Here is a 26,120-nt window from a genome sequence, read left to right on the forward strand (position 1 = left end):
ATTTTAACAGGAAATTGAAAATTGGAGGGAGAGGCAGAACCAGAAACATGATCAAAGATGACAAAGCTGGGGCTGGGGATATAGCCTAGTGGCAAGAGTGCCTGCCTCGGATACACGAGGTTCGATTCCCCAGCACCACATATACAGAAAACGGCCAGAAGCGGCGCTGTGGCTCAGGTGGCAGAGTGCTAGCCTTGAGCGGGAAGAAGCCAGGGACAGTGCTCAGGCCCTGAGTCCAAGGCCCAGGACTGGCCAAAAAAAAAAATGACAAAGCTGACCTAGATGACAAAGATGACCTAGCTACTCAAGAGGCTGAGATCTGAGAAGCATAGTTTGAAGGTAGTCTGGGCAGGAAAGTCCATGAGACTCATATCCCCAACTAACCAGTAAAAAAGCCAGAAGTGGAGCTGTGGCTCAAGTGGTAGAGCATCAGCCTTGAGAGATAAAGCTAAGAGGCAGCACCCAGGTCTGAATTCAAGCCCCAGTACTCAAAGGAAGGAAGGAAGGAAGGGAGGGAGGGAGGAAGGAAGCAAAGGAAGGAAGGAAGGAAGGAGGGAGGGAGGGAAAAGAAAGGGGCTGGGAATGTGGCTTAGTGGTACAGTGCTTGCCTAGCATGCACGAGGCTCTGCGTTTGATTCCTCAGTACCACACAAACAGAAAAAGCCAGAAGTTGTGCTGTGGCTCAAGTGGTAGAGTGCTAGCCTTGAGCAAAAGAAGCTCAGGGGCAGTGCTCAGGTCCTAAGTTCAAGTCCCAGGACTGGTTAAAAGAAGGAGGAAGGAAAGGTAGGAAGGAAGGAGGAAAGGAAGGGAAGGAGGGATGCGGGGGGGGGGGGGGGTAGGAAAAGGAAGCAAGCAGGCAAGAAAGAAGGCAGGCAAGCAGGCAGGAGGAAGCCAGGTCATGCATGAACCACATAAAGTCCCTTGGCTTTTCCAGGCTGTCATTTGGCAGATGAAAGATGAAGGTCAACTTGCTAAGGTTAAAGGCCATGAAGGAAGGGTTCTAGAACAGTACAGCTCTGATCTGGACTCTGAAATTCCCTATCCCTGCCTCCCCCTTTTCTGGGATCTGGAACTTGAAAACGCCTCTTAGAGCTATGAGATGGTTAGATTCCATCAAGGGGTTTCCTATATCTATAAGTGGGTTTCTTTGTAGTCTTTACAAATTTTCCTAATTGCTCACACAAGGAGAGAAAAAAAAAGCTGGACACCAGTGACTCACATCTATAATCCTAGCTACTCTGGAGGCTGAGATCTGAGGATGGGGGGTTCAAAGCTAGCCTGTGCAAGAAAATCCATGAGACGCTCATCTCCAATTAACCACTAGAAAACTAGAAGTGGAGTTGTGGCTCAAAGTGGTAGAGTGCCTAGCCTTGAGCAGAAAAAGCTCAGAGATAGTACCTAGGTCTTAAGTCCAAGCCCAAGGACTAGTACCAGAGAGAGAGAGAGAGCGAGGTCTTAAAAGGTATGAAGGGAATTTGAACCCCCTCCTTTGGGGCTCCCTTTTAGTATAATGGGTAGCCTAGACTGAAAAGGAGCTGGAGGTTTAAAAAGGTGCTTTCCAGGGGAATGAAACTATACTTCTGTTCTCAGAGATCCAATTAAGAAATCCCACACATTTTCCAATCTGCAAAGTGCTTTTTACAGGATAATTTTGGGGGCCCTAAATTATCCTTTTAGATTCTGACATTTTTCTCTCTTATGAAAGAGAAGAGTAAGTCTTAGCACTAAAGTTTCCTGCCCAAATTAACCTAGAAATAGGTAGCAGAGAAAAGGACTAAAGGGCCTGGGAATATGGCCTAGTGGCAAGAGAGCTTGCCTCATATACATGAAACCCTGGGTTCAATTCCTTACCACCACATATATAGAAAAGGCCAGAAGTGGCGCTGTGGCTCAAGTGGCAGAGTGCTAGCCTTGAGCAAAAAGAAGCCAGGGACAGTGCTCAGGCCCTGAGTTCAAGCCCCAGGACTGGCAAAAAAAAGAAAAAAAGAAAGAAAGAAAAGAAAAGGACTAGAGCCTGGCTCTTTACTTCAGTTCCTTTCCCCAGGAACCAGACTTAGATTTTAAAAAAAAGAACAGTGGGGGAGCCAGCTGCCAGTGGCTCATGCCTGTAATCCTAGCTACTCAGGAGGCTGAGATCTGAAGATCAGGATATAAAGCCAGAAGGAGCAGCAAAGTCCAGGAGACTCTTATTCCCAATTAACCACCAGAAAACTGGAAATGGGCTCTGAATTTGAGCCCCACAACAGCAACAAAAACACATAAGAAAACAGTGAGAAAAACCAGCATCCAGAAGCAGTGGAGAAACGCAGGAAAACAAAAAGGAGCAAAAAAGAAGAACCGAAAACCTACACGGAGCCGGAGATTAATCGGGGCACCCTCCCCCCACCAGCCGGCCCTGGCCCAAACAGGGTCAGGCTGGGAAAGGGAAACCCGGCGATCGGCAGACAGGTTGCCAGGAGCGCAGAATCCATATAGCGGGAGACCCCACGGACACAAAGCAGGGTGCGGACCAAGACACACCCAGCAGCGACGAGAAGTTCGGGTCCACACCGGATTCGGACAAGGGAACCCAGCGCGGCAGAAAGAGGGAACGGGGGAGCCACCACGACACTTCGCCAACCCCTGAAGGGCCAACGGCGGTGCGGGACACGCACACAAAGCAGCAAAAGTGAGTCCCCCATAATCCCTTCCCCCAACGGGAGACCCAAGCCCGACAAAGACGATATATCTCCCTCCCTCCCCCTCCCCACTCCCGTGGGAACAAAGATTCCCCAAATCAGGCGGGAAGCTCCCAGCAGGCACTGGGAAGCCAGTCTAGCAGGGGAAGGGCGGAACAGCCCCAAGCCCCCAAAGGTTCCTGAACTGGCAGAACCGGCCCCGTCCCCTTCCCAACAGGGGCCAGGGACGGCCGGCAGGGCAAGCCCCACCCGAGGCGCCTAGACCTTGCGGACTCTTACAACTAAAATCACAGGCGCTGGTGGGCAATACCAGCCCAGCAGGGTCACCTGAGCCTGATCTCGTTCCCCCTCCTCGAAGCGGAGGCGAGGTCTGAGGGTGCCAAGCCACAGCCGGACAGTCGATCCCACTGGGCCCCACACATACTGCTTCCCCCCCCCCAACGGACTCGCGGGAGGGCGCAAGCACAACCCAACAACCCAGGGCTCGCTCTGGGAGGCAGACCCCACTTAAGTGCCTGTTGTAGGGGACTCACAGTGCACAGGAGGGCGGGGCCCCGGCGAAAGCGCCCGCTCTGATAGGCGTGCCCTGCACTGGTGGGCGGGGCCACAGCGACAGCACCTGCTGACGCAGACACGCCTACACAGAAGGGAGGGAAGAACTACACAGACTTCCAGATGCGCAAATCACAAAGAAACATAACTCAGTTCATCAAAGGACAAGCCAACTCGCCAGCTCCAAAAAGCAGCACGACTGGAGAGGAGATGGAGAATAAAAAAGCAAATGAGGACATGTTAACAGGAATGATCGAAACCGTCAGAAATGAAATCAGAAAACAATTCCAGGAGTTTAGAGCGGAAATCTGGAAGGACACCCAGGAAGCCAAGAAAGAAATGGAAGCAAAACTGGATACAATGCAAGCCTCGTTTAAAGAAATGGAAGCAAAAATGGATATAATGCAAGCCGCCTTTAAAGAAAATCTCCACACCCTGAGAATTGAAATGCATGAAAAAATAGATTTAAAATACAACTCTTTAAAGGAAGAAATTTCCACGATCAGAGCTGATATGACAACCATGAATAGCTCTCTGACATCCATAAACTCCGCAATTGAAACCATAACACAAAGAGTGGACCATATGAAATCCAGAATCTCTCGCCTGGACGATGAAGCAGCTGACAACAACCAGAAAATGACCACACTCCAAGAAAAGGTGAAGCTTCAGGGAAGATTACTCCAGGAACTAATGGACAAAGACAAGAGATATAATCTGCGTATAATTGGAATAGAAGAAGGAGCCGAATATCAGAGCAGAGGGCTTAATCATGTTCTCAATAAAGTTATTGCAGAAAACTTCCCCAATCTCACAGGGGACCCCATCCAGGTAACCGAAGCCTATAGGACACCTGGCAGGCCAGACCCCAGGAAAACCACCCCAAGGCACATAATATTCAAGACTACAGACCTCAAGATTAAAGAGCAAATTCTGAATTCAGCCAAAGCGAAGAAGGAAACTTTTTTCAATGGGAAGAGGATTCGAATAACATCCGACTTATCCACACAAACTTACCAAGCTCGAAGTGAGTGGAAGAACACCATCCAAGTACTTCAGAATAACAATTTACAACCTCGGATCAAATATCCAGCGAAACTGGAGTTCACATTCGAAGGGAGAACCAGATCTTTCCACACCAAAGAGGAGCTAAAGGAGTATGTGAATAAAAAACCAGCCCTACAGCGAATATTAAGAGGGGAAGCCCACCCAACAGAGATCGTAAAAGACACACAGACAGATTCAGAAAGAAACTTCAATAGCCAAAGTCCAGCAGAAACACAAGCTCACTAAAGACAAGAAGAAAAAAAAAAAACAACAGGAAAAAACAGCCCAACAAGAAAATGGAAGGAGAAAAAAAACCCTTATCCTTGATCTCTTTAAATATAAATGGCTTAAACTCCCCGATCAAGAGGAGCAGACTGGCAGAATGGATCCGCAAGCAAAAAGTTGACATCTGTTGTCTACAAGAGACCCACCTTACAGCAAGGGACAAAAACAGGCTTCGAATGAAAGGATGGAGCAAGATCTACCAAGCAAATGCACCCACCAAAACGGCAGGTGTAGCCATCCTGATCTCAGACAAGCTGGATTTCTCTTTAAAGTCCACTCAAAAAGACAAAGAAGGACACTACATATTGATACAAGGAAAAATCCAGAATCAAGACATCACGGTGATAAATGTATACTCACCGAACAAAAGAGGCCCGACATATGTCAAGCAAATTCTCACAGAATTACAGAGCAAGATAGATGCAAACACAATCATAGTGGGTGACTTTAATACTCCTCTCTCTCCAAGAGACAGATCCAACACCCAGAGGATTAGTAAGGGAGCTGAGGACCTAAATGACACCATTGCCCAAATGGATCTAACAGACCTATATAGAACCTTCCACCCTACAGAGACCCAATACACCTTCTTTTCAGCAGCCCATGGATCATATTCCAAAATAGACCACGTCATAGCCCACACAAAGAACCTCAGCAAATACAAAAGAATTGACATCATCCCATGTATTATATCTGATCACAGTGGATTAAAGGTAACCCTCAACAACAAAGGATACCACAGAGCCTATACACACTCTTGGAGGCTAAACCCCACGCTGCTATCCAACACTTGGGCCACAGATCAAATTAAAGATGAAATCAACGAATTCATAAGCCACAATGACAAAGAAAACACATCACAAAGAAACCTATGGGACACAGCTAAGGCAGTACTGAGGGGCAAGATCATTGCACTCAGTACCCACATTAAAAGAATGGAAGCAGAGCAGGTGAATACCCTCACGATGAAACTAAAACAACTGGAGAAACAAGAAATGACAGAATCTAAAACGACTAGGAGGGGAGAGATTACAAAGATTAAAGAAGAGATAAATCTGATTGAAAATAGAAAGACCATTCAACAAATAAATAAGACTAAAAGCCGGTTCTTTGAGAAAATAAACAAAATTGACAGACCCCTTGCAAGACTCACAAAAAAAAGAAGAGAAGAGACTCATATACGTAAAATCAGGGACTCCACAGGAAAAATTACAACAAATACACACGATATTCAAACAATCATAAGGAGCTATTTCCAAAACCTCTACTCAACAAAAAACAATAATTTTACAGAAATGGATCAATTCTTAGAGAAGTACAAACTACCCAAACTGAACCAAGAAGAAATAAATCAACTAAATAAACCAATAACTTACGGTGAGATACAGGAGGTAATCAAGAACCTCCCTACTAAGAAAAGCCCAGGCCCAGATGGATTCACCAATGAATTCTACAAAACCTTTAGTGAGGAGCTAATTCCAATACTCCTCAAACTCTTCCGCGAAATAGAAACGGAGGGAAAAATCCCGAACTCATTCTACGAAGCTAATATCATACTCATCCCCAAACCAGGCAAAGATCCAACAAAAAAAGAGAACTACAGACCAATATCACTAATGAACACAGATGCAAAGCTCCTCAATAAAATATTAGCTAACAGGATCCAGAAAGTGATCAAGAATATCATACATCATGACCAAGTAGGCTTCATCCCTCAGTCACAAGGATGGTTCAACATCCGTAAATCAATCAATGTAATTCACCACATAAACAGAACTAAAATCAAGAATCACATTGTTATCTCAGTCGATGCCCAAAAAGCCTTTGACAAAATACAACATCCATACCTATTAAAAGCTTTGGAGAGAACAGGAATAGATGGAACATTCCTCAAAACAATAAAAGCCATATACAACAGACCAACTGCTAATATCATATTAAATGGAGAGAAACTTAAATCATTCCCCCTAAACACAGGAACAAGACAAGGATGCCCACTCTCCCCACTTCTGTTCAACATAGTACTGGAATCCCTAGCCATAGCAATAAGGCAAGAGGAGGACATCAAAGGGATCCACATCGGCAAGGAAGAAATCAAGTTATCCCTATTCGCAGACGACATGATCTTATATCTCAAGGACCCAAAAAACTCAGTACCCAAACTCCTACATCTAATAAACCAATTTGGCAAAGTAGCAGGATACAAAATCAATCCACAAAAGTCAGCAGCTTTTCTGTACACCAGCAATAGACAAACAGAAAAGGAAATTATGGAAACGATTCCATTTACAGTAGCCAAAAAAAGAATAAAGTACCTAGGGATCAACTTAACCAAGGACGTGACGGACCTATTCAATGAAAACTACAAAAATCTAATAAGGGAAATCAAAGAAGACACAAGGAGATGGAAAGACCTCCCATGCTCATGGGTAGGCAGAATCAATATAGTGAAAATGGCCATACTGCCCAAATTGTTATACAAATTCAATGCAATACCTATCAAAATCCCAGCCACATTCTTCACTGAAATAGAGAAACCAATCCATAAGTTCATATGGAACAGCAAAAAACCTAGAATAGCCAAAGCAATTCTAGGCAAAAAACATAGTGCAGGAGGTATCACCATACCAGACTTCAAGCTCTACTACAAGGCCATCATAACAAAAACAGCATGGTATTGGTATAAAAACAGATCGGAAGACCAGTGGATTAGAATTGAAGACCCAGAAATAAAACCGCACTCTTACAGCCAACTGATATTCGACAAAGGAGCTAAAGACATACAATGGAATAAACATAGCCTCTTCAACTACTGGTGCTGGGAGAACTGGGCAGCCATATGCAGAAAACTCAAAGTAGACCCAAGCCTATCACCATGCACCAAGATCAACTCAAAATGGATCAAGGACCTCAACATCAGACCTGAATCCTTGAAACTACTGAAGGACAGAGTAGGAAAGACACTAGAACTTATAGGCACAGGAAGGAACTTCCTGAATAGAGTCCCAGGCGCACAACAAATAGGGGAAAGACTCAACAAATGGGACTACTACAAATTAAAAAGTTTCTGCACAGCTAAGGTCATAGCCACCAAAATAGAAAGACAGCCAACGATATGGGAAAGGATATTTACCAGCACAGCAACAGACAAAGGCCTGATATCTGTCATCTACAGAGAACTCAAAAAACTAAGCCCCTCCAAGCCCAATAAACCTATTAGGAAATGGGCAAAAGAGCTAAAGAGAGACTTCACAAGAGAAGATATAAAAATGGCAAAGAAACACATGAGGAAATGCTCAACATCCCTGCTAGTAAAGGAAATGCAAATAAAAACAACCCTGAGATACCACCTCACCCCAGTTAGAATGGCCTATACTCTGAACTCAGGAAACAACAAATGCTGGAGGGGCTGTGGGGAAAGAGGAACCCTTCTCCATTGTTGGTGGGAGTGCAAATTAGTACAGCCACTTTGGAGAACAGTATGGAGGTTTCTCAAAAAGCTCAATATAGACCTACCCTATGACCCAGCCATACCACTCCTAGGCATCTATCCTAAACAGCAAAACCCAAGATATCAAAAGGACATTTGTACTTCCATGTTTATCGCAGCACAATTCACAATAGCCAAAATTTGGAAACAACCCAGATGCCCCTCCACAGATGAATGGATCCAAAAAATATGGTACTTATACACAATGGAATACTACATAGCGATTAGGAATGGTGAAATATTGTTATTTGCAGGGAAATGGTCAGAACTCGAACAAATAATGTTGAGTGAGACAAGCCTAGAACACAGAAAACAAAGGGGCATGATCTCCCTGATATATGACTGTTAACAAAGGGAGATGGAGAGACAGTAGAGACCAAGTCTGTGAACACTGTATATGTGCTTGATACATTGTATACTGCATATGGGTCTACCTGACCTAGACAAGGGATGGGAAAACAGGTTGTAAGATATCACAAGAAATGTACACAATGCCCTACTATGTAACTGCACCCTCTTTGCACAGCACCTTGTAAAAAAAAAAAATTTATGTTCAATTGATAATAAAAAAAAAATAAAAATTAAAAAAAAAAAAAAGAAAAAAAAAAGAAAACAGTGAGCCAGTTGTACCTGAGAAGACCAAAGTTCAGCCAGTTCTTTTAGCTATTCCAATTCATGAAGTGTGACATGCTTCTCCTGCTCTTATACCCATGATGCTTTGTACCATTCATTCTGGTTAGGTTGTCATTGACGCCCACTTCCTCCATAGATTATAACCATTTCTAAGGACCACAGCAACCCTCAGATGTCAGGACTAAGGTCCATGAGGGGAAGAAACAATTCTAAATCCACAATACAGACTGAGTACAATTTATGAATTAAAGAAATATTCATTCATCTTTACACCCATTAGAATAGTTATTATTTAAAAGAACCGCTGGACACTGGTAGCTCACATCTATAATTCTTGCTACTTGGGAAGCAGAGATTGGATTGTGTTACTCAGGCAACCTGGGCAAAACGTTCACAAGACCCTACCTCAACTAATAGCTGGGTATGGTGGTACATACATGTCATCCTAGCTATGCCAGACGCTTAAATAGGAGGATCACTGCCCAGACTGGCTCTAGGTAAAAGGAGACTCTATCTCACAATTAATCAGAGCAAAAAAGGCTGGAAGCTTGGCTGGAAGTGGTAAAACACCTGCCTAGCAAGCACAAAACTGTAACTCAAACCTCAATACTGCCAGAGACAAAAAGAGGAAGGAAGGAAGGAAAGAAGGAAGGAAGGAAGGGAGGGAGGGAGGGAGGGAGGGAGGGAGGGAGGGAGGGAGGGAGGGAAGGAAGGAAGGATTAGAGAAATCAGAGCCATAATTGCTGGTAGAAATGTAAATGGTACAAACATCATGGAAAGTAGCACAGTGGTCCCTGAAAGACTTAAAATTCTTGCACACATATACAAAAGAACTGAGAGCAGAGACCCAAATGGATTCTTATATACCACACTTAGAGCTGTGTTATTCACAATAGCTAAAAGATAAAAGTCATCCATGTGTCCATCACACATATTACATAGCTTTAGGAATGAGTGAAATCCTAACCTAGGCTACCAATATGCTGGTACCCTGAAGACATAAATGAAATGATCCAGGGGCTGGGAATATGGCTTAGTGGCAAGAGTCCTTGCCTTATATACATAAAGCCCTGGGTTCGATTCCCCAGCACCACATATATAGAAAACGGCCAGAAGTGGCACTGTGGCTCAAGGGGCAGAGTGCTAGCCTTAAGCGAAAGGAAGCCAGGGACAGTGCTCAGGCCCTGAGTCCAAGGCCCAAGACTGGCAACAACAAAATAAATAAATAAAAAGATGCAGACACAAAAGGACAAGTATCATATAATTGTACCTATGTGGCATTTTTAGAGTAGAAAATTCATAGACTGAACAGAGTTGATCAGGGGCGGGGAAGGCAGGGAGGGATTGAGACATATTAAAAGAGTTTCTGTTTGTGATGCTCAAGAGTTTCTAGAAATGAATAGCATTAAAGGTTTTTAACAACTGTACTTTTACTCACTGGCATGGACCATACAGTTAGAAATGGTTAAAGTGGTCAATTTTGTTATGTGTATTTAGCCATAAAACAACAGACTTAACTGGGTACTAGCTATAGGCAAGACACTATGAAGGCTACAGGAATGATTCAGATATAAAAACTGCCTCACGGAGCTTTTTGGTTCCAAAGGAGCTGAACTGTGGAAATAACCTTCCCCCCCACCCCCAATCCCTCTGGGGTTTCAAAAGCGGCCCAGAGAGGCAAAAGCTCTGTGTGCCCTGGAATTTGCAAGGCTGAAGGCTCAGAGTAGGAAGTGATCCTCCCTCCCCCTCGCCCCCTCCTGTCCCCACCCACCCACCCTAGCCATCTAAATGAAGGGGATTTCAGGCCTGATGGCCAGTGGTGGGATATTCTGGGGCAGGCAGGAACCTTGGGGGGCCCTGGGTGGCTGTAATCTCCCCAGAAAGGCAGCCGCCCACTAGGCTCCAGGGCTCTGGGAAGTGTTTTGAAAGGCGGCTGCGGATGTAATGATTCTGGGTGGAGGGCGTTTAGGAGCCAAATGAGTTTGTGTGAACAAAAGACTCTGTCTTAGATCTGGACAGTCCAGGGCAGTCCAGGGCTCTGTGGGAGTTTAATTTCCTTCCTTGTTCTTACCTTAAAAGGAGCAACCTCCCCCCAACTACCTTAAAAAAAAAAATCACACACATTATGAAGTATTTGAGATCCAGGGATCAGATTTTTCAAAAGCTTTCCCTCGGGGCAGACACTAGTGTTGACAACTGTAAAGTTTTATGAAACACACACTATCTTCCCTGTGTGGGGGGGGCAGCTTTTGTTCAGAGGGGCAGCCTCCCCTCCCCTCCCCTGCAGATCTGCAGGACAGAGTGCAGGCAGGGCTCAGGCAGGGGCTGGCCTGGAGCCCCAAGGTCAGCCTTCTAGAAACAGAGCTGGCCCTGACGTGGTCTCAGGGACACTACTCAGGCAGGAGGGACAAATGAAGGACCCTGAGGAAACTCTGGGCTCTTTGCTTTAAAAATAATTCCACAGGGTTTTTGTTTGTTTGAAAGGCCTTGAGGAAAAAAAGCTCTGGGATGGAAGGTCAGAAGACTCGTCAGTGTATGCACACAGCCTCCTGCAGCGAGGTGGGCTGCCTTATTTCTAGGCACCTCCATTTTCTTTACCTCTGTCCTTGGAGAAATAAACACCCAGCAGAGCAGCTGAAGAGGAGGCTCCTGACCCTAGGGGAAGCTTTAATAAAGCAGCAGAAACCAGGGGCCATGCCAGGCCTGGCTGAGAGGCAGAGGGCACAGGGCCAGGGAGCAGGCCTGCAGGGCCCTGGTCACTGTAACCCTCCCTCATATCCACAGCGGAAGCCAGTGGCGCGGCTCCACCAAAGGAGACCTGCCAGGTTAGTGAAACAATAAAAAGGCAAGGAAAAACATCCTGGTTCTGAGGAGGAAGAGTGGGAGAGGAGGTTCTGAGGCGCTGCAGGAAGAAGAGGACGAACTACTGTGAGCCCAGACCACAGCACAGGAGGGTCCTAGACGCTGGCTTTTCTGAGTTCTCCCATTAATCTCTTCTACAGACCTCTGTGAAGTGGCCCCAGACTCACAGGAAATCCCAGAAGCAGCATTCATCTGGAGGGCTTGAGATTGTTGAAAATGGAAGTGTTGGCACAAAGGACTTGGAGGCCAGGGCTGGAGGAGGAAGGGGCCTGGTCACTGGCACCTCTGGGTGGCATTCACCATGGAGAGACTCCTTCAGTGGTAACTAAGTCAAATTTAGTTAGAGGGAGAAATGAAACATTTACTAAGACGCTCAGTGGACTTCATCTAGGAAAGCTAATGCCCTCTCTATTGAAATATAATGTGAGTGTGTGTGTGTGTGTGTATGTATGTGTGTATGTGTTGGGGGTGGTACCAGGGCTTGAACTAAGGGCCTGTGCTTTTTTGCTAAAGGCTATCACTCAACCACTTAACCCACAGCTCCATTTCCAGCTTTTCCTGCTCTGGCTGGCTTCAAGTTGCAATCCTCTGGTATTAGCCTCCTGAGTAGTTAGGAGTATAGGCATGAGCCACTGGCACTCAGCTATTGTGTGTGTGTGGGGGGGGGGGGGTCTGAGTGTGTGTGTATTTTTTAATTCAGTTGTTAGCACAGGCTGTTAAGAAATCAATGCAAAAGAATGTAAGAGGGTTGAAAAGAGAAAACAAAGAGAGAAACTTACAGAGAGAAAGAGAAATAAAACTAGGGAGTTAAATCAAATGACATACCAGAGCAGGGTTATAATACACTAAAAAAATAGTGCAATATAGGCATATATGACACTATTACTTATATACATTTATATACAAACATAATATATTATATTATAATCTGGGTATCATTTGCTCTAGATCAGACCCACCTGAATTTCCTATGAGTTATCTCATCTGATTTTCATAATAGTCCTCCAAAATAGTCTCATTATTATCCTGTTTTCTGAAAAGGGAACTCAGATACAATGACATTGAGTAATCTGCCCACAGTCACACAGCAAATAGTATACTTAGATTCAGGTCTGTCTTTAAAAAAACAACAACAGGGGGCTGGGGATATGGCCTAGTGGCAAGAGTGCTTGCCTCGTATACATGAGGCCCTAGGTTCGATTCCCCAGCACCACATATACAGAAAATGGCCAGAAGTGGCACTGTGGCTCAAGTGGCAGAGTGCTAGCTTTGAGCAAGAAGAAGCCAGGGACAGTGCTTAGGCCCTGAGTCCAAGCCCCAGGACTGGTCAAAAAAAAAAACTTAATTTTATTTGATTGTTTGTGCTGGTTCTGGGGCTTGTACTCTGGGCTTGGCATTTTTGCTCAAGACTGGCCCTCTACTACTTGAGCCATACCTCCACTTCCAGCTTTTTGCTGGCTAACTGGAGATGAGGGTATCATGGACTTTTCTGTCAGAGCTAGCTTTGAACCATGATCTTCAGGTCTCAGTCTCCTGAGTAGCTAAGATTATAGCCATGAACCACCAGTTCCTGGATAGAAAATGCAATTTTTAAAAAAAAAAAAAAAAGAAAAGAAGGAAATCAGGGCCAGAGATATGTCTCTACCAGTTCAAAGAAGTCTTCTCCAGAGACATCACTCTTCCTCTGGACTCTTGACTTATCTTGCTAGACAACTCTGACTTATCTGACTGTATTCCTAGCTCTCTGGCTCCACAGATGCTTGCATAACTGAGTGGGAGGTAGAAGGCCGAGGACAGAACCATGAAGAACATCCCACTGGGAAGGACAGAAGAAATGGGAAGGGTTAGTCATGGCAACCAGAGGCAAGAGACAGACATGGAGGACTGTTAAAGCCCACTGAGATTTCCTAGAAACGGCCTCTCTTTCTCCATCTACAGCTTTCTACTCATCCTTCCCTCTCTGCTGTCCTCATGAAGCCCTGCCTCATCTAAAGTAGTAACAATGCCTGATGCGTCCTCAGAAGCATTAATGACTAACACAAACTGAGCACAGTCATCTTTACAAAGCAAGTCTATGGATTTACTCATTTCATCCTTACAATAACAAGATGAAGTCAACAGAATTGATTTTGTTTTGTTTTTGTGCTGGTCCTGAGGCTTGAGCTCAGGGCTAAGGCCACTGTCCATGAGCTTCTTTTGCTCAAGGCTTGCACTCTACCACTTAAGCAATAGCTCCACTTTTGGCTTTTTGGTGGTTAATTGGAGATAAGAGATTCACAGATTTTTCCTGCTGAGGCTTGCTTCAAACCAGTACCCTCAGATCTTAGGCTCCTGAGTAGGTAGGACTACAGGAATGGACCACTAGTGCCTGGCTTAGCCGAATTGGTTCTATCATCTCCACTTTACAGATATGGGAGCAGGTACAGAGCAAAGCGTTTGTCCAAGGTCACTGTTAGCTCATGACTGCAATCACTGTTATGTCTACGAATGCTTCCACAGTCAGAACTGTATTTGTCCCGCCTCAAAAACCTTGTGAAGGAGTAAGAGAGGCACTATTATTTCCATTTTGAACTTGTCCCATGCCACCTATCCAGAAAGTGACAAGTGAGGGGCTGGGGATATGGCCTAGTGGCAAGAGAGCTTGCCTCGTATACATGAGGCCCTGGGTTCGATTCCCCAGCACCACATATACAGAAAACGGCCAGAAGTGGCGCTGTGGTTCAAGTGGCAGAGTGCTAGCCTTGAGCAAAAGGAAGCCAGGGACAGTGCTCAGGCCCTGAGTCCAAGGCCCAGGACTGGCCAAAAAAAAAAAAAAACAGAAAGTGACAAGTGAGACCAAAAGTCCTCTGACCCTCGGAGCTCCTGAGCCGCCTCTGTCATCGCACTGCTCTGGCTCTACCGTGGCTAGCTCCAGCAGCAGTCCATTACCAGAGGCATGGCTAGCTATAAATAACACCTGCAAACCATAAGAATTCTCCTCCCAAGAGGACCATGCTCCTCTTCATAGAGCTCCATTAGAAAATGCCTATACCAATGATGCCATCATTGCTTTTTTTTTTTAATGTGTTGATTTTTAATAGAACCTACACAGACAAAAGCTTACTCTCTTGATGCTATTATTTATGGGGTTGGGGGACAAAGATTCAAAAACCAGCCTGGTGAGTGAGGCAGGAGATGGAGAGAAACAGCCCACTTTCTATCCAGAAGTGGTCTACTGTACACCATCAGCGAGTGGCTTGTGGGCCTGACCACACTGACTCCCTCAAACACTACCGAAGTGCCAGTTGCTCACACCTTTAACCCTGCCTATTCAGGAGGCTGAGATCCAGAGGATCATGGTCCAAAGCCATCCTATGCAGAAGACTTTTCTCCGAAACAGCCAGCCTAAAGCCAGATTAGTCATGGCTCAAGTGGTAGAACACCAGCCAAGCAATCAAACCAAGCAAGTGTGAAACCCCCAGTTCAAAACTCATAAACAGCCAAGAAAGAAAGAGAGAGAGCTAGAGGGAGGGAGGGAAGGAAAGAAGGAGGGAGGGAGAGATAAAGATCGACTGCTCCAATATGACCGGGGTCCCTGGAATGGACTTGGGCTCTTTGCTTTCAGAATGGTCTCTATTTGGGTAGGGAGGTATGTGGCTCCAGTAGTATAACACCAAGGTACTAGGTTCAAATCCTAGTATGGCAAACAAATTTTTAAACATGTATGTTCCCATTCCAATAAAATGCCTGGAGGGCAAATGTGTGTGTGTGTGTGTGTGTGTGTGTGTGTGTGTGTGTGTGTGTGAGCGATTATTGTAAATCAGGCCTGGTTTTCACAGTAGCATCACCAGTACTGACACTGGGTACTAGGTAGGTGGCACTTACAATGCCTGAGGAATTAGTAGTCTATTTGACAGAAGAGAACCCAGCGGCACAGAAAGGCTAAATAGCATCCCAAAGTTCTACTGCTGGTAGGAGGCAATTTTGGGGGGTTGAATGGAGGCCATGTGACCCCAGCCCAGGGGCTATGACTGCAAAGCCAGCAGAGCTCCCAGTTACACTCTAGCAAAGGGTAATTCCCCTACTCCCACGAAGTCTCAACACATGGCAGCAACAATTGCCATGTGCTCCCAGAGTCTATAAGGTAGACCCCTTGGGGCTGGGGATATGGCCTAGTGGCAAGAGTGCTTGCCTCGTATACATGAGGCCCTGGGTTCAATCCCCCAGCACCACATACACAGAAAACGGCCAGAAGTGGTGCTGTGGCTCAAGTGGCAGAGTGCTAGCCTTGAGCAAAAAGAAGCCAGGGACAGTGCTTAGGCCCTGAGTCCAAGCCCCAGGACTGGCCAAAAAAAAAAAAAAAAAAAAAAAAAATATATATATATATATATATATATATATATATATATGGTAGACCCCCACCCCACCAAGCTGTTCCCATCTCCTCCCATCACCCAGAGAAGGCAAACAGTGCTTTACAGTGTGGGCTTAACAAGACAGTCAGCAGTCAAAGCCTTGCACAAGAGACCCCCCACTCCCTGCTCCCCCGGTTACAGCAGGCACCCCTTTCTTGCATCGCTCTCCATCCTCCAACCTAACTGCTTCAGTTCCAAGCAGTGACAGGGCCATCTGGTCTGTTTCACGCTGGCCTCCTTTCACCTATCTCCTTCCTTGGCCTTCACCTCCCCACTTAACAGAGCCATTGAGGAAAAAACACGTCAGCTTTTCAAATCCATTCCTGCCTCCAGCAGCCCAGTTCCTTCCTCATGCTGGGGGTGGGGGTGGCGGGGGAGCTTGTTATTTGGGGTCTCTTGGGAAATCTGAGCCTCTCTAGTGCCCAGCCTTCCAGCAACCCTAGGAGCTGGGCACACAGGGTCTGCCATGCCATTTGACCCTTTCTGTCAGGGAAGTTAAAGTGGCCCCCAGCTAAAATATAAAGGAAAAAGAATGTGTCCACTTTTAGCAGCTTTGATGGGTTCCACAGATGCCTTCCAGCCCCTTTAAGAGATCTCATAACCACAGTCCTGACACATGTGCTGCTTAAGGCCAGCTGCAGTACCCCGTGGGGCACTTACAAGAAAATCTGCCCTCCTATACTCCCTTCTCATGACCCTCCATGATCTGGCTCCCCTGGGGCCTGCCTGCCTGTTTTATAATCCTGAGTCAGCCAGCTTGCCCTGTGTCATGGCATTTACTCCAGCACCCTCTAGAAGGATCCCTCTGCCACTGTCCTCCAAGACAGAGTAAATAGGCATGTTGAATATGCATATTTATAAATATGTCTATGTTGGGTACATGTGGCATATGTCTAGAATCCCAGCACTTGGGAAGCTGAGGCAGGAAGATGAGAAGTTCAAGGACAGACTAGGTTTCCTGCTTCAAAAACCAAACAAAAAACTGGCATAGATGGCAAGTGAGAAGCAGAGCAAGTGGGGGGCAGAGCAAGTGGGGAGTGTCCAGACAGGTGGCAATGATAGAAGGTTTTAAGCCAAGCCTGAGCGTGAGGTGACCTTAATTACCTCCTAAGGAGATCACTCTGGGAGGGGGGGAGGGGGAGAGAAGGAGGGTGAGGGAGGGAGAGAGAGAGGGAGGGGGGAGAGAGGGGGGAGAGGGAGAGAAAGAGAGAGAGAATAAAAGTGGGTGAGAGGACAGAAAGAAACAGTGCAGAATTGTGGGTATTGTGTATTCAAAATAAAAAGAATCCCCACCCAGCCAAAGATTTAGAGGAGGAGGAAAGGAGCAGATGGAGGAGGAGCCTGGGTTCCTGGGTTAGTGGGTGGTGCTGCCAGTTCCTGACCTGGGAAGAGCTGGGAACTGAGCCAGCTGGGGGTAGGAATGAGGGATGTTGGTTCTCTGGTTTTCCTTTCTCCTCCCAACGTTAAACTTTGCCACAGGGAGGCCAACATCTGCTGTGGTCCATGCTGCAGACAGATCCCACCCTGCCCTCCAGAGCGTCCCACTAAACAGCTCAGCATCAAATCCAATGGCCTTTCCTAGGGCCTTCTTCTTCTTCACCTCCCTGCTCCTGTTTGTTTTCACTGAGATAGGATTTCCTTCTGTAGTCCAGACAGACCTCAAACTCAACAATCCTCCTGCTTCAGCCTCCTGAATAGCTGGGATTACAGGCATGCACCGACACATCCAGCTTCCCTAGGCCTTCTAACTGGGAAAGGACAAATCCAGCCAGAAATACTTCTGGATTTCCTTGCACAGGTAAATTAAAACTGTGAGCTGTATTCAAATGCTACCAATCCACAGCCAGCCTCCAAACTTCCCAGCTCCTATGAGCCCAAGCAGAGCCTCTTCCTCTCACCATCTACACTGGATGTCCAGTATCCAAGTAGAACTTGTTTCCTCCCCTCCATGCCTTCAATGTCTGCCCCTGCACCTGCTCGGGTTGAACCTGGTGCAGGTGTCTCAGTACCAGCAGTTCAGTTCCACATTCCCAATGGCCACAGAATTCCTCTAGTGGAGCTGCTGCGGACTTTACCGTGAAAAGCTAAGAAAGACGCTGCCTTCCTAGGGGCTCATCCTCTCCATGCCCTCTCCTCAGCATCCCTAGTGGGGTCCTTCTAGGTCCACCTGCCCAGCAAGCATCTCTCTCTTTCAAGGTCCATCATTCCATTCCTGACTGTGCCCTGTTTTGTCTTTTTCAGTCTGTTTGGAATCTGCTGATGCCAATAGCTTCCCCACATCCTAGTCAACTGGCCTAAACTAAGTGGACTCTATCTTTTCCCATGAGCTAGCACTCTCCAATGCTCCACCGCTACTCTCCAGCGCCACCTGCAGTCTCCCCTCTGATGCTGCAGCCAGCTATCCACAACCATTCCTTCGATGGTCCCCATGGTCTCCCGGTGACCCCTTTGTGGTTATGAATCAGCATGCATCACTGTTTGCACTACTGATGCTTGGGTTTCAACAAGATGTTCCCTGGGGCATCGTGGAGGCTCCTACAACCTACAATATCACCGGCATGCCGCCGCACCGCCCGCACAGGGAAAGGCCTTAGTAAATATGTCCTGATGGGATGCGGATGGAGACATTGCCATGCTCCAACAAAAAAGCGGGGAGGGGGGTGAATACATGGTAGAGGTATCTGTGTTGTTTCTGCTTTTGAAAGGTGATAGTGAGTGGGTACAAGAAGGCACAGATATTACAGGAGTTTAGACTACCTGAATTTAACCTTTCTTCCCACTGAATATAGGTATTCATAACAACGAACAATGGCCCATTATGTCAGCTGCTGCTCTTCATTCCCAGGAGAAAGATGGGTTAAAACTCAACAATTCATTCCACATACTCAGAAGGATCATGATATGAGGTCATCTGAGTTTGAGAGAGAGAGCGCGTGCATCATCTTTAGAAACAAATGGAGAATGGTAGTACACCCTGTAACCCCAGCTGCTCTAGAAGCATAAGTAGGAGGACCCAAATTTAAGTCTAGCTGCAGACAAGAACATGAAACTCTATCCAAAAAAAAATCTGAAGCAGAAAGAACTAGGGGCATGGTTCAAGTGATAGAGCAACTGCCTACTAAGCATGAAGCCTTGAGTTAAAACCGTATCACCTAAAAAAAAAAAAAAAAATGATTTCAGTTAGATTGATAATAAATGTGGCTACTTCCAGAATAAAAAACATATGGCATGGAGTATAAGAGCCTAAATCATAGTATGCATTTATATAAAGACGAGCTCTTTCCTCTGAATTGCCATTGTCACCGCCTTCCAATTTGAGGCCCCAATCTCTACAGAAAAGGCAAAAGCAAGAGACTGCAGAGGGAAGGAAGAATGATACAGAACTGCAGAATATGCTGGAGACCTAAAACACCTGTGGCCCCATTGTACAGGTGAGAAAATGGGAGACTTTATGCTATTGGTGAATGAGCAGATTTGGCTATATCCCTTCTAAATTTCCCACGTAACCTGCTCGTGCCATCTTGTAAAAGGAGCACATTATCCCTACCGGCGTATTGTCTGGAGGGTGAAATGGAGTCACTAGCCTGCAAGTGGGGACCCATACAAAGACACTCAAAGGCTAGGGGGCCAAAAGAGGGGGCAAAATTAGCCACCTTCCCAGTTGCCTCCCCAGGGCTTTTCAACAAAAGAGGCATTTGCTGCAGCTCAAACCTCCTGTTCAATGGCAGGGACTCCAGGGACAGAGGAAAGCCACTGAAGAAGGCAGCAATATTAGCTAAGGCCACTGCAGTTCCATCTGCTCTTTGCTTTCTTTAGTTAACTCCTGGATGCTTTATCAGCCAGCTGGGCAGAGCCACTGGGAGGCAAAGAGATCACCGGGAGGGCAGAGCTTCAGCTCAGGCACTCTGTGGACTAGGAGGCAGTAACGGCTCAGACACTCAGCTGGCATGGAGCAACATCCCGCCTCCCTGTGCTCCCCCCACTCACTCAAGCTTCTGGGCGGAAAAATCTCAGCTCAGCATTCACACACAGGCCAAGGGAAGCAATAAACGGGTTCTTGCAAGTTTTAAGAGGATGTGGCTTTTAAACACACAAGCCCTTCCCCACAGCCCTCCTTCTGTATGGGGCACCTTTCAGCAAAGCAAGCAGGCTTTCAGGGAACCCTCACCCCCAGGATAGAAACCACATTCCTGGGGAATGCCACTCTCTGAGGGGGCTGCTTCTTGCCCAAGGCAGTCTTCACTGCACCTTGTAATGGGGCTGGGGCAGCCAAGCTAAATGACGACATTGGACCACAAAGTTAGAGCAATTCAGGCGACAGCTATTTAACAGCTCAGAAGGGGCTGGGTTCAAAGCGCTTCCTTTACTCTAGGGAGCCACATTTTTCTAAGATTATTATTCCTTGGGCTGGCTCTCAGCTCCTCAGCATCATTTCCCCTTTGGGTGGGAAAGTTCTTTTTCGGTAAGGATTTTTATTATGACTTCAGCCTCTTTCCCACCCCACCCCCACTCCTCTTCTGCCCATCTCATAATGAAGAGCCAGTCTATGGATGGAAAACTCAAGCCTATAAACCAAGTCTCCAGGTTAGCACTGTGGCTTTGAGGCCTGGAGTGGTAGGAAAATGTGCAGAAAGAGGGAAACCTCTAGGTCCCAGCCTTCTGTCGCCACTGGCTGAACAGCAGCAAAGAACAACAGCAGGGTGGCAGGTGGGCACCAAAGCCTAACAACGGCTATACAAACAAGGGCCACCCTCGAGGGACTTGCAACAACATGGCAGAGACAAATCAAACACACATACGATGAAAACACAGTCACTCTGGCAGTAAGAACCTTGAACTCTGCCACAAGGTGAAGGGCTAGAAATAGGCCAATGGAAGAAAAGGGCATGGATGGTCCCTGCTGCTGAGATGAATGTATTTGGAAGCCTAAACCACAGCAAGAAGTGGCTGCGCATCATTTTCCTTACTACCACAGACTCTGGGCTCGTAACAAAGAGTACCCCTACCCCCTCAAACACAAAGGCAAGGACACAGAGGCTGGGTGACCATTTGGGAGGGTGCTTGAGAAGGCAGGCACATGCACAGAGCACAGGGGCACCGCAGAAACTTTGGAGGTCCTTTCCGCTTCAGACTTTGCTGTCTTAAGTGTAACTGCCAGTCCCTAGTGATGTTTGATGGTCCAGCAGAATGGGCCAAGAAGCAAGCTCTCAGAATTTTCTTAGAGGACAGACTCAGTGAAATCACCTAGTCCTAACGGGCTTGGTTGTTTCTTTCCCCTCCCCCAAGTGATACCACTGTCAGGAAACAAGCACAGGTCACGCCTGGACCCTCTGCCATTTCAACACATCATCTCCCCTAGTCCAACCTTCTGACCATCTCCACACCAAAATCAGGCCATAGGCCAGAGAAAGAGCAGGCACCGTTCAAGTGGTGTTGGGGGGGGGGGTGCCATCTGAACTAAGACTGCTTTGGGGGACTCCCTTACTTGAAGCCTCCACTGCACTCAGTTCCTCAAATGAACCCAATAAGAAAGAATTTACCTAGTAAGGTAAGCTTGAGTCACATAAGGCTTTGGTCTTACCTTATTTTGCTCCAGCCCAATTCTCTCCACAGTCCCTCTCTCTGCAATTTGTGGGTGCTGCCTGCCAGAGGAGGGAGATTCCAGTACCATCCTCCTCTGACCAGGCCCCCACAAGTCAGAATGTCTCCTTCCTAGGCCCCTAGGCTAAGATGACCTGAGTACCAGCCAGAGACACCGGCCTCTTCTTCTGATTGTTCCCTTGAAATGTCCTCAATTCCCAGTACTCCTCTGTCTAGAAAACTCACAAACGGCCACGACAGTGGTCTTTTCTACTTCAAGACAGTCAGGACATGCTCTTTTAAGATCCTGCTTTCTTCCCCTGTAACTTAGGGAAACAAGTGATCTATTGCCCTATTAATCCCTTACAAATCTGTAAGATCACTTAATAGTTTTGTAAAGATTTTGGTCGCCTCCCCCCTCCTCCCCTACTTTCCTTACTATCTCTCCATCTATCTTAAGCCAGTGACTCAAAAAATTGACAGATTTGACAGTTTGCAAGGGTGGAATCTTGCCGACTATGGAGTTGAGGTTTTTATTCCTGAGGCAGAGGGGGACTTTTCTTACTTAACTCTAGAAAAACACCCCTAGGTTGGGGGAAGCCAGCTACTTGACAGACTGGAAAGTTTGTGAGATAAGAGAAAGTTAGTGGATTGAAAACTAGGCAAAAAAATCTCATGGACTGCCACCTAAACTCCCAATCGATGCCCAGTGTAGCAGCCAGGGAGTGTCTTCCACGACCCTCTTTGAGGGGGTGGCCCGTGTCACTTACTGCACAAAGACAAAGGCTCACACACCATGTTGCTGACTTTGTTCAGGGCACTTTCTGTTATTTTTACTTTCATTTTTGTCACTTCATCACCGGGACACTAGTCAGAGGCGGGTCCTTACTTCCATGGCACAAATGGAGAAACTGAGGGTTTTGTTTTTTTTGTTGTTGTTGTTTTTTCAAGAGGCCATCCCCACATTTACAGTGACATGATGTTCCCATTCCACCCAGTGCTTCGCATTTTCTTCGAGTCCAGAAAAAGGAGCTGGACACAAAGGCAAGCAGGACAGGTCAGTTCCCTGCCTCTGACGGGGACAGGAAAGGGCAGGGGAAAAGGGTCAGGGACTTGCCTGGGTCAGCGACTGCCTTAGCAAGGGTTCAGCCTTGGAGCAACCCCCCCTCTCACCCCCACCCCAAGCTCCTCTGCTTTTAGAGTTTGAACCATTCGGACGTTTTGTTTCAAACTATACATCCTTTGTCTCTCCCAACATCCCAAGCGCGACGAAAACCCTTTGGAAACCCGTTATTTCGGCTCTGTATCTGGAGAGATCAATTCTACACTATATAGGGGGAGTGGTGGGGGGGACAGCAGCCGGAAGTTTCACCCCCAGGATGGGAGAGGCGCTTGGGGAGATCTTTCTTTCTGCTTCTTCTGGTTGGTGTTTTGTTTTTGCTTTTGTTTCATGAAAGGAAGGGCAGGAGGTCCCCACGGGAGATCTAAGTTTTCTTGCAAAGCTGCTGAGGAGGTGCGATGCCTAACACCTCCCAATCCAGGACCGAGGGGGAAGGTATCGCCCACTCCCCGCCCCCGATCTCAGGGTCCCACCCGCGCGGGGAAGGCAGAGAGAGCCCCGGGCTGGGGTCGGGATGGGGGTGGGGCGGGGTGGAGGGGGCTTCGGCTCTCACTCACCCGCGCTCCCGCCTCGGGGGTCCCCGCTGGAGCGTCCCCGCCGAGTGGCGACGCCGGGCCGCGGGGGCGCGTGGCTGGGGCCGGGGGACGCGGGCCCGCGGCGTTCCCAGGGCGGGGACTGGAGCTCCGGGCCGCGGGCGGGCGATCGAGGCCGGCCCGCGTCGTGGAGGGGCGCGCGGCGGGCCGGGGAGGGCGGCCGCTCCCGCCGCGTTCCGGGGACGGCGGGCGGCGGCAGCAGCAGCAGGAGCAGCGGCAGCAGCAGGAGCGGCGGTGGCCACCGCGAAGCGCGCGGCGAGGCCATGGTGGCGGCACCCACCCGCGCTCACATGCCCGGCGCGGGGCGGCGGGGCGGCGGGGCGGCGGGGCGGCGGGCGCCGGGCGCCGGGCGAACCGGAGCGCAAGGACCGAAACGGGACGGACGGCGTGCGCGCTGGCTCCCCACCCCAAAAGTTGTGGGAGCCGCGGGAGGGCGGGCGGGGGCGGCCCGCGGCGCAGCCTCATGCTAATGAGCCCGGGAGGGCGGCCCCGCCTCGGTTGACATCACCCGCCCCGCGCGCCGGGGCCCCGGGGGCGGAGAGAGGGCAGGAAGGGGGCGGGGGCGGCCCGGGATCGCCGCCTGGCCCGGGTCCCCGGGATGAGGTCAACCGAACCTCGGCGCAGCTCGCATCTCACGCACACGCCCCGGAGCATCGCTGGTTCGCTTGGGCTTTGAAGGCACATTTAGAGTTAAAAAGAAGAAGAAATAACAACAACAACAACAACAATAATAATAATAATAATAATAATAATAATAATAATAATAATAATAATAATAAAATGGCTTTGGGGAACCAGGCGCCCATTTCGCAGCCCCCTTAGCGCACAGTGGGTCTGTGGACAGCCGGGTTCGGGTGGAGGGATGGGCAGGGACCACATCACAGCGAGCGCTTTGACAGGAGAGGGAAGGGGAGCCTGAGGGCCCGAGCTCCGCGCTCGGAGCTGCACCCCGGCCCCAACCCCACCACCCACCCTAGCCTGGGTCTCCTCCAGCCCCGAGGCTGAACTTGCTCTAACTCCCCACCCCCACCCTCCCGGCACAGGGCTGGGGGCCGCACCTTCCCCTCCGCCCTCCGGAGCTTGGCTTCCCTTCCTGCCTCACCCCTCCCTGCCTTGGGCTCACACCAGGGTTCTGCCCACATGTCACTGCCCGGACACCCAAGCGGGCCGTGGGGAAAAGAAAACTGTGAATTCAGACTGGGCTCCTGCCAACACATCATCAGGGAAAAAAATGGGCGGGGGGGGGGGGGGCTGCGGATTTACAAATTAAAACACCGGGATGCACGGGACCTCACTGAATTTTAAAGGAAAGCTTCGGGGGAGTGGTTCAAAAGGTTTAGTGTAAACAAGTTTTCTTGATAAATAAAAGTCCCATGTGTGTCCTTATTCCCCTCCCAGTAAACAAATAATAAAATGCCTAAATGAAGAAGACTGCAATCACTTTAGTCTGTAAGTGAAGCAACAGGGGGTTCAACATGGAGAAACAGTTCAAGATGCTAGAAGGAAGCCCTACACCGTGGCTCACACCTGTAAAGCTACTGTGGAGGCTGGCGGTTGGAGGGTCCATAGTTCATAGTTGAGACTGTGTCATAAGACCCTCCTTCCCCCCCCCTCATCTCAACCAATCAAACGCAGGGTGTGGTGGCCTGAGTCTGTCATTCCAGCTATGCAGGAAGCCAGTAGGAGAATCTTTGTCCAGGCTAGTCCTGGGCAAAAATACCAGACCTTATCTGACAAATAAGGAAAGTAAAAAGGGTTGGAGATGTGTCTCCCGCGGCAGAGCACCTGTCTAAGGCAGTCCAAGTCCCGGAGTTGAAACCACAGTACCACTCCTCCCAACATTCTAAAGCTAGACTTAAGAGTGAAGTGACTTATTTGTGATTCGATTGCATGTCACCACTCATCCTCATCTTCTAATTCAGAATGTGTGACATCAAACACTGAGGAAAATCTGAGACTGGACTGCCTATTCAGGCTGGTCTCTCTTTCCCTTCCTCCCCGTGCTCCTTCCCACATCTCTGCTCCTCTCTCTTCTCTAGACCCCTCCAGCCCACCTCCAGGAGAATGAGCTGATCATGATGTCTACCCGCTGCAGATAGGCCTAGGCCCGTTTTCGGCTGACTCAGTACAAGTGAGTCATTTGGCAGGCAACATATGCAAAGGCTGTTTAGACCCAGGGATCAGTAAACAAGCCCACCTTAAAGGAAGGAGGAAAGACTCCGTTGTCTTTTGTCTTGTTTGTTTTTTTTTTAATAATAAGAAAACACATCCAACTTTTCAGCTCTCACACAGAATTCTCAGATCTTTCCAAGAAAGTACCAAGCAATTATCTCCAATGATCCCCACACGTGCCCTACAGGTAACTTGGTTTGCTCTCATGGCCCAGCTTAACTTTTCTGGGCATCTGTTCTCTTATTAATATGTAGGACTGCACAGCTGCCCAGACCCAGTCAGACAAGCTCCAACAACCAGTACACTGTGCTCAGCGGCTCGGGTCCTTACCCCTTCCTCCTTCCCTTCCACAGAGAACATATCTCACACTAGTCACCCTTCTAGAGCCAGGAATGTTTAAAGGGTTCCATGGTCCTTCGTGATTTCCCATGTGGATGCAAAGACCTTCCTAGAGAACCTCGCCTTTCTTGCCAAGCCCCAAGGTGCAAGGACACACCTGCTCCTCTCCTTTAAGCACCATAGGTTTATCTCTCTGTAATCTCCTCTTTGCCTTCTAAGTCAAATGAGCAAGTTCAGGGTCACCAGCTGTTGTTAGGATACACTTAACTAGTGCATTAGGAGAGGAAGGCAGGGCAGACTGCAAATGTTGATCACAGTGGACATGCTCCCAGCACTTTTCATCTCCTAGGACTGAACAAAAGCAATTAGCAAGGC

At 47.9% G+C, this 26,120-nt stretch overlaps 1 protein-coding gene across 1 annotated transcript in view; it reads right to left on the reverse strand.

The window, feature by feature from the left end:
* The window catches only part of Heg1 (heart development protein with EGF like domains 1), a 93,177-nt gene extending 69,678 nt beyond the window's left edge, over positions 1-23,499 (reverse strand). The window contains exon 1 of the mRNA XM_048345831.1: positions 23,199-23,499. Coding sequence (XP_048201788.1) covers positions 23,199-23,499 — 301 coding nt within the window. The remainder of the gene's footprint in view (positions 1-23,198) is intronic.
* Between the last annotated feature and the right edge of the window lie 2,621 nt (positions 23,500-26,120).

This window comes from Perognathus longimembris, chromosome 5, assembly GCF_023159225.1.
Source record: "Perognathus longimembris pacificus isolate PPM17 chromosome 5, ASM2315922v1, whole genome shotgun sequence".
Taxonomy (NCBI): Eukaryota; Metazoa; Chordata; class Mammalia; order Rodentia; family Heteromyidae; genus Perognathus; species Perognathus longimembris.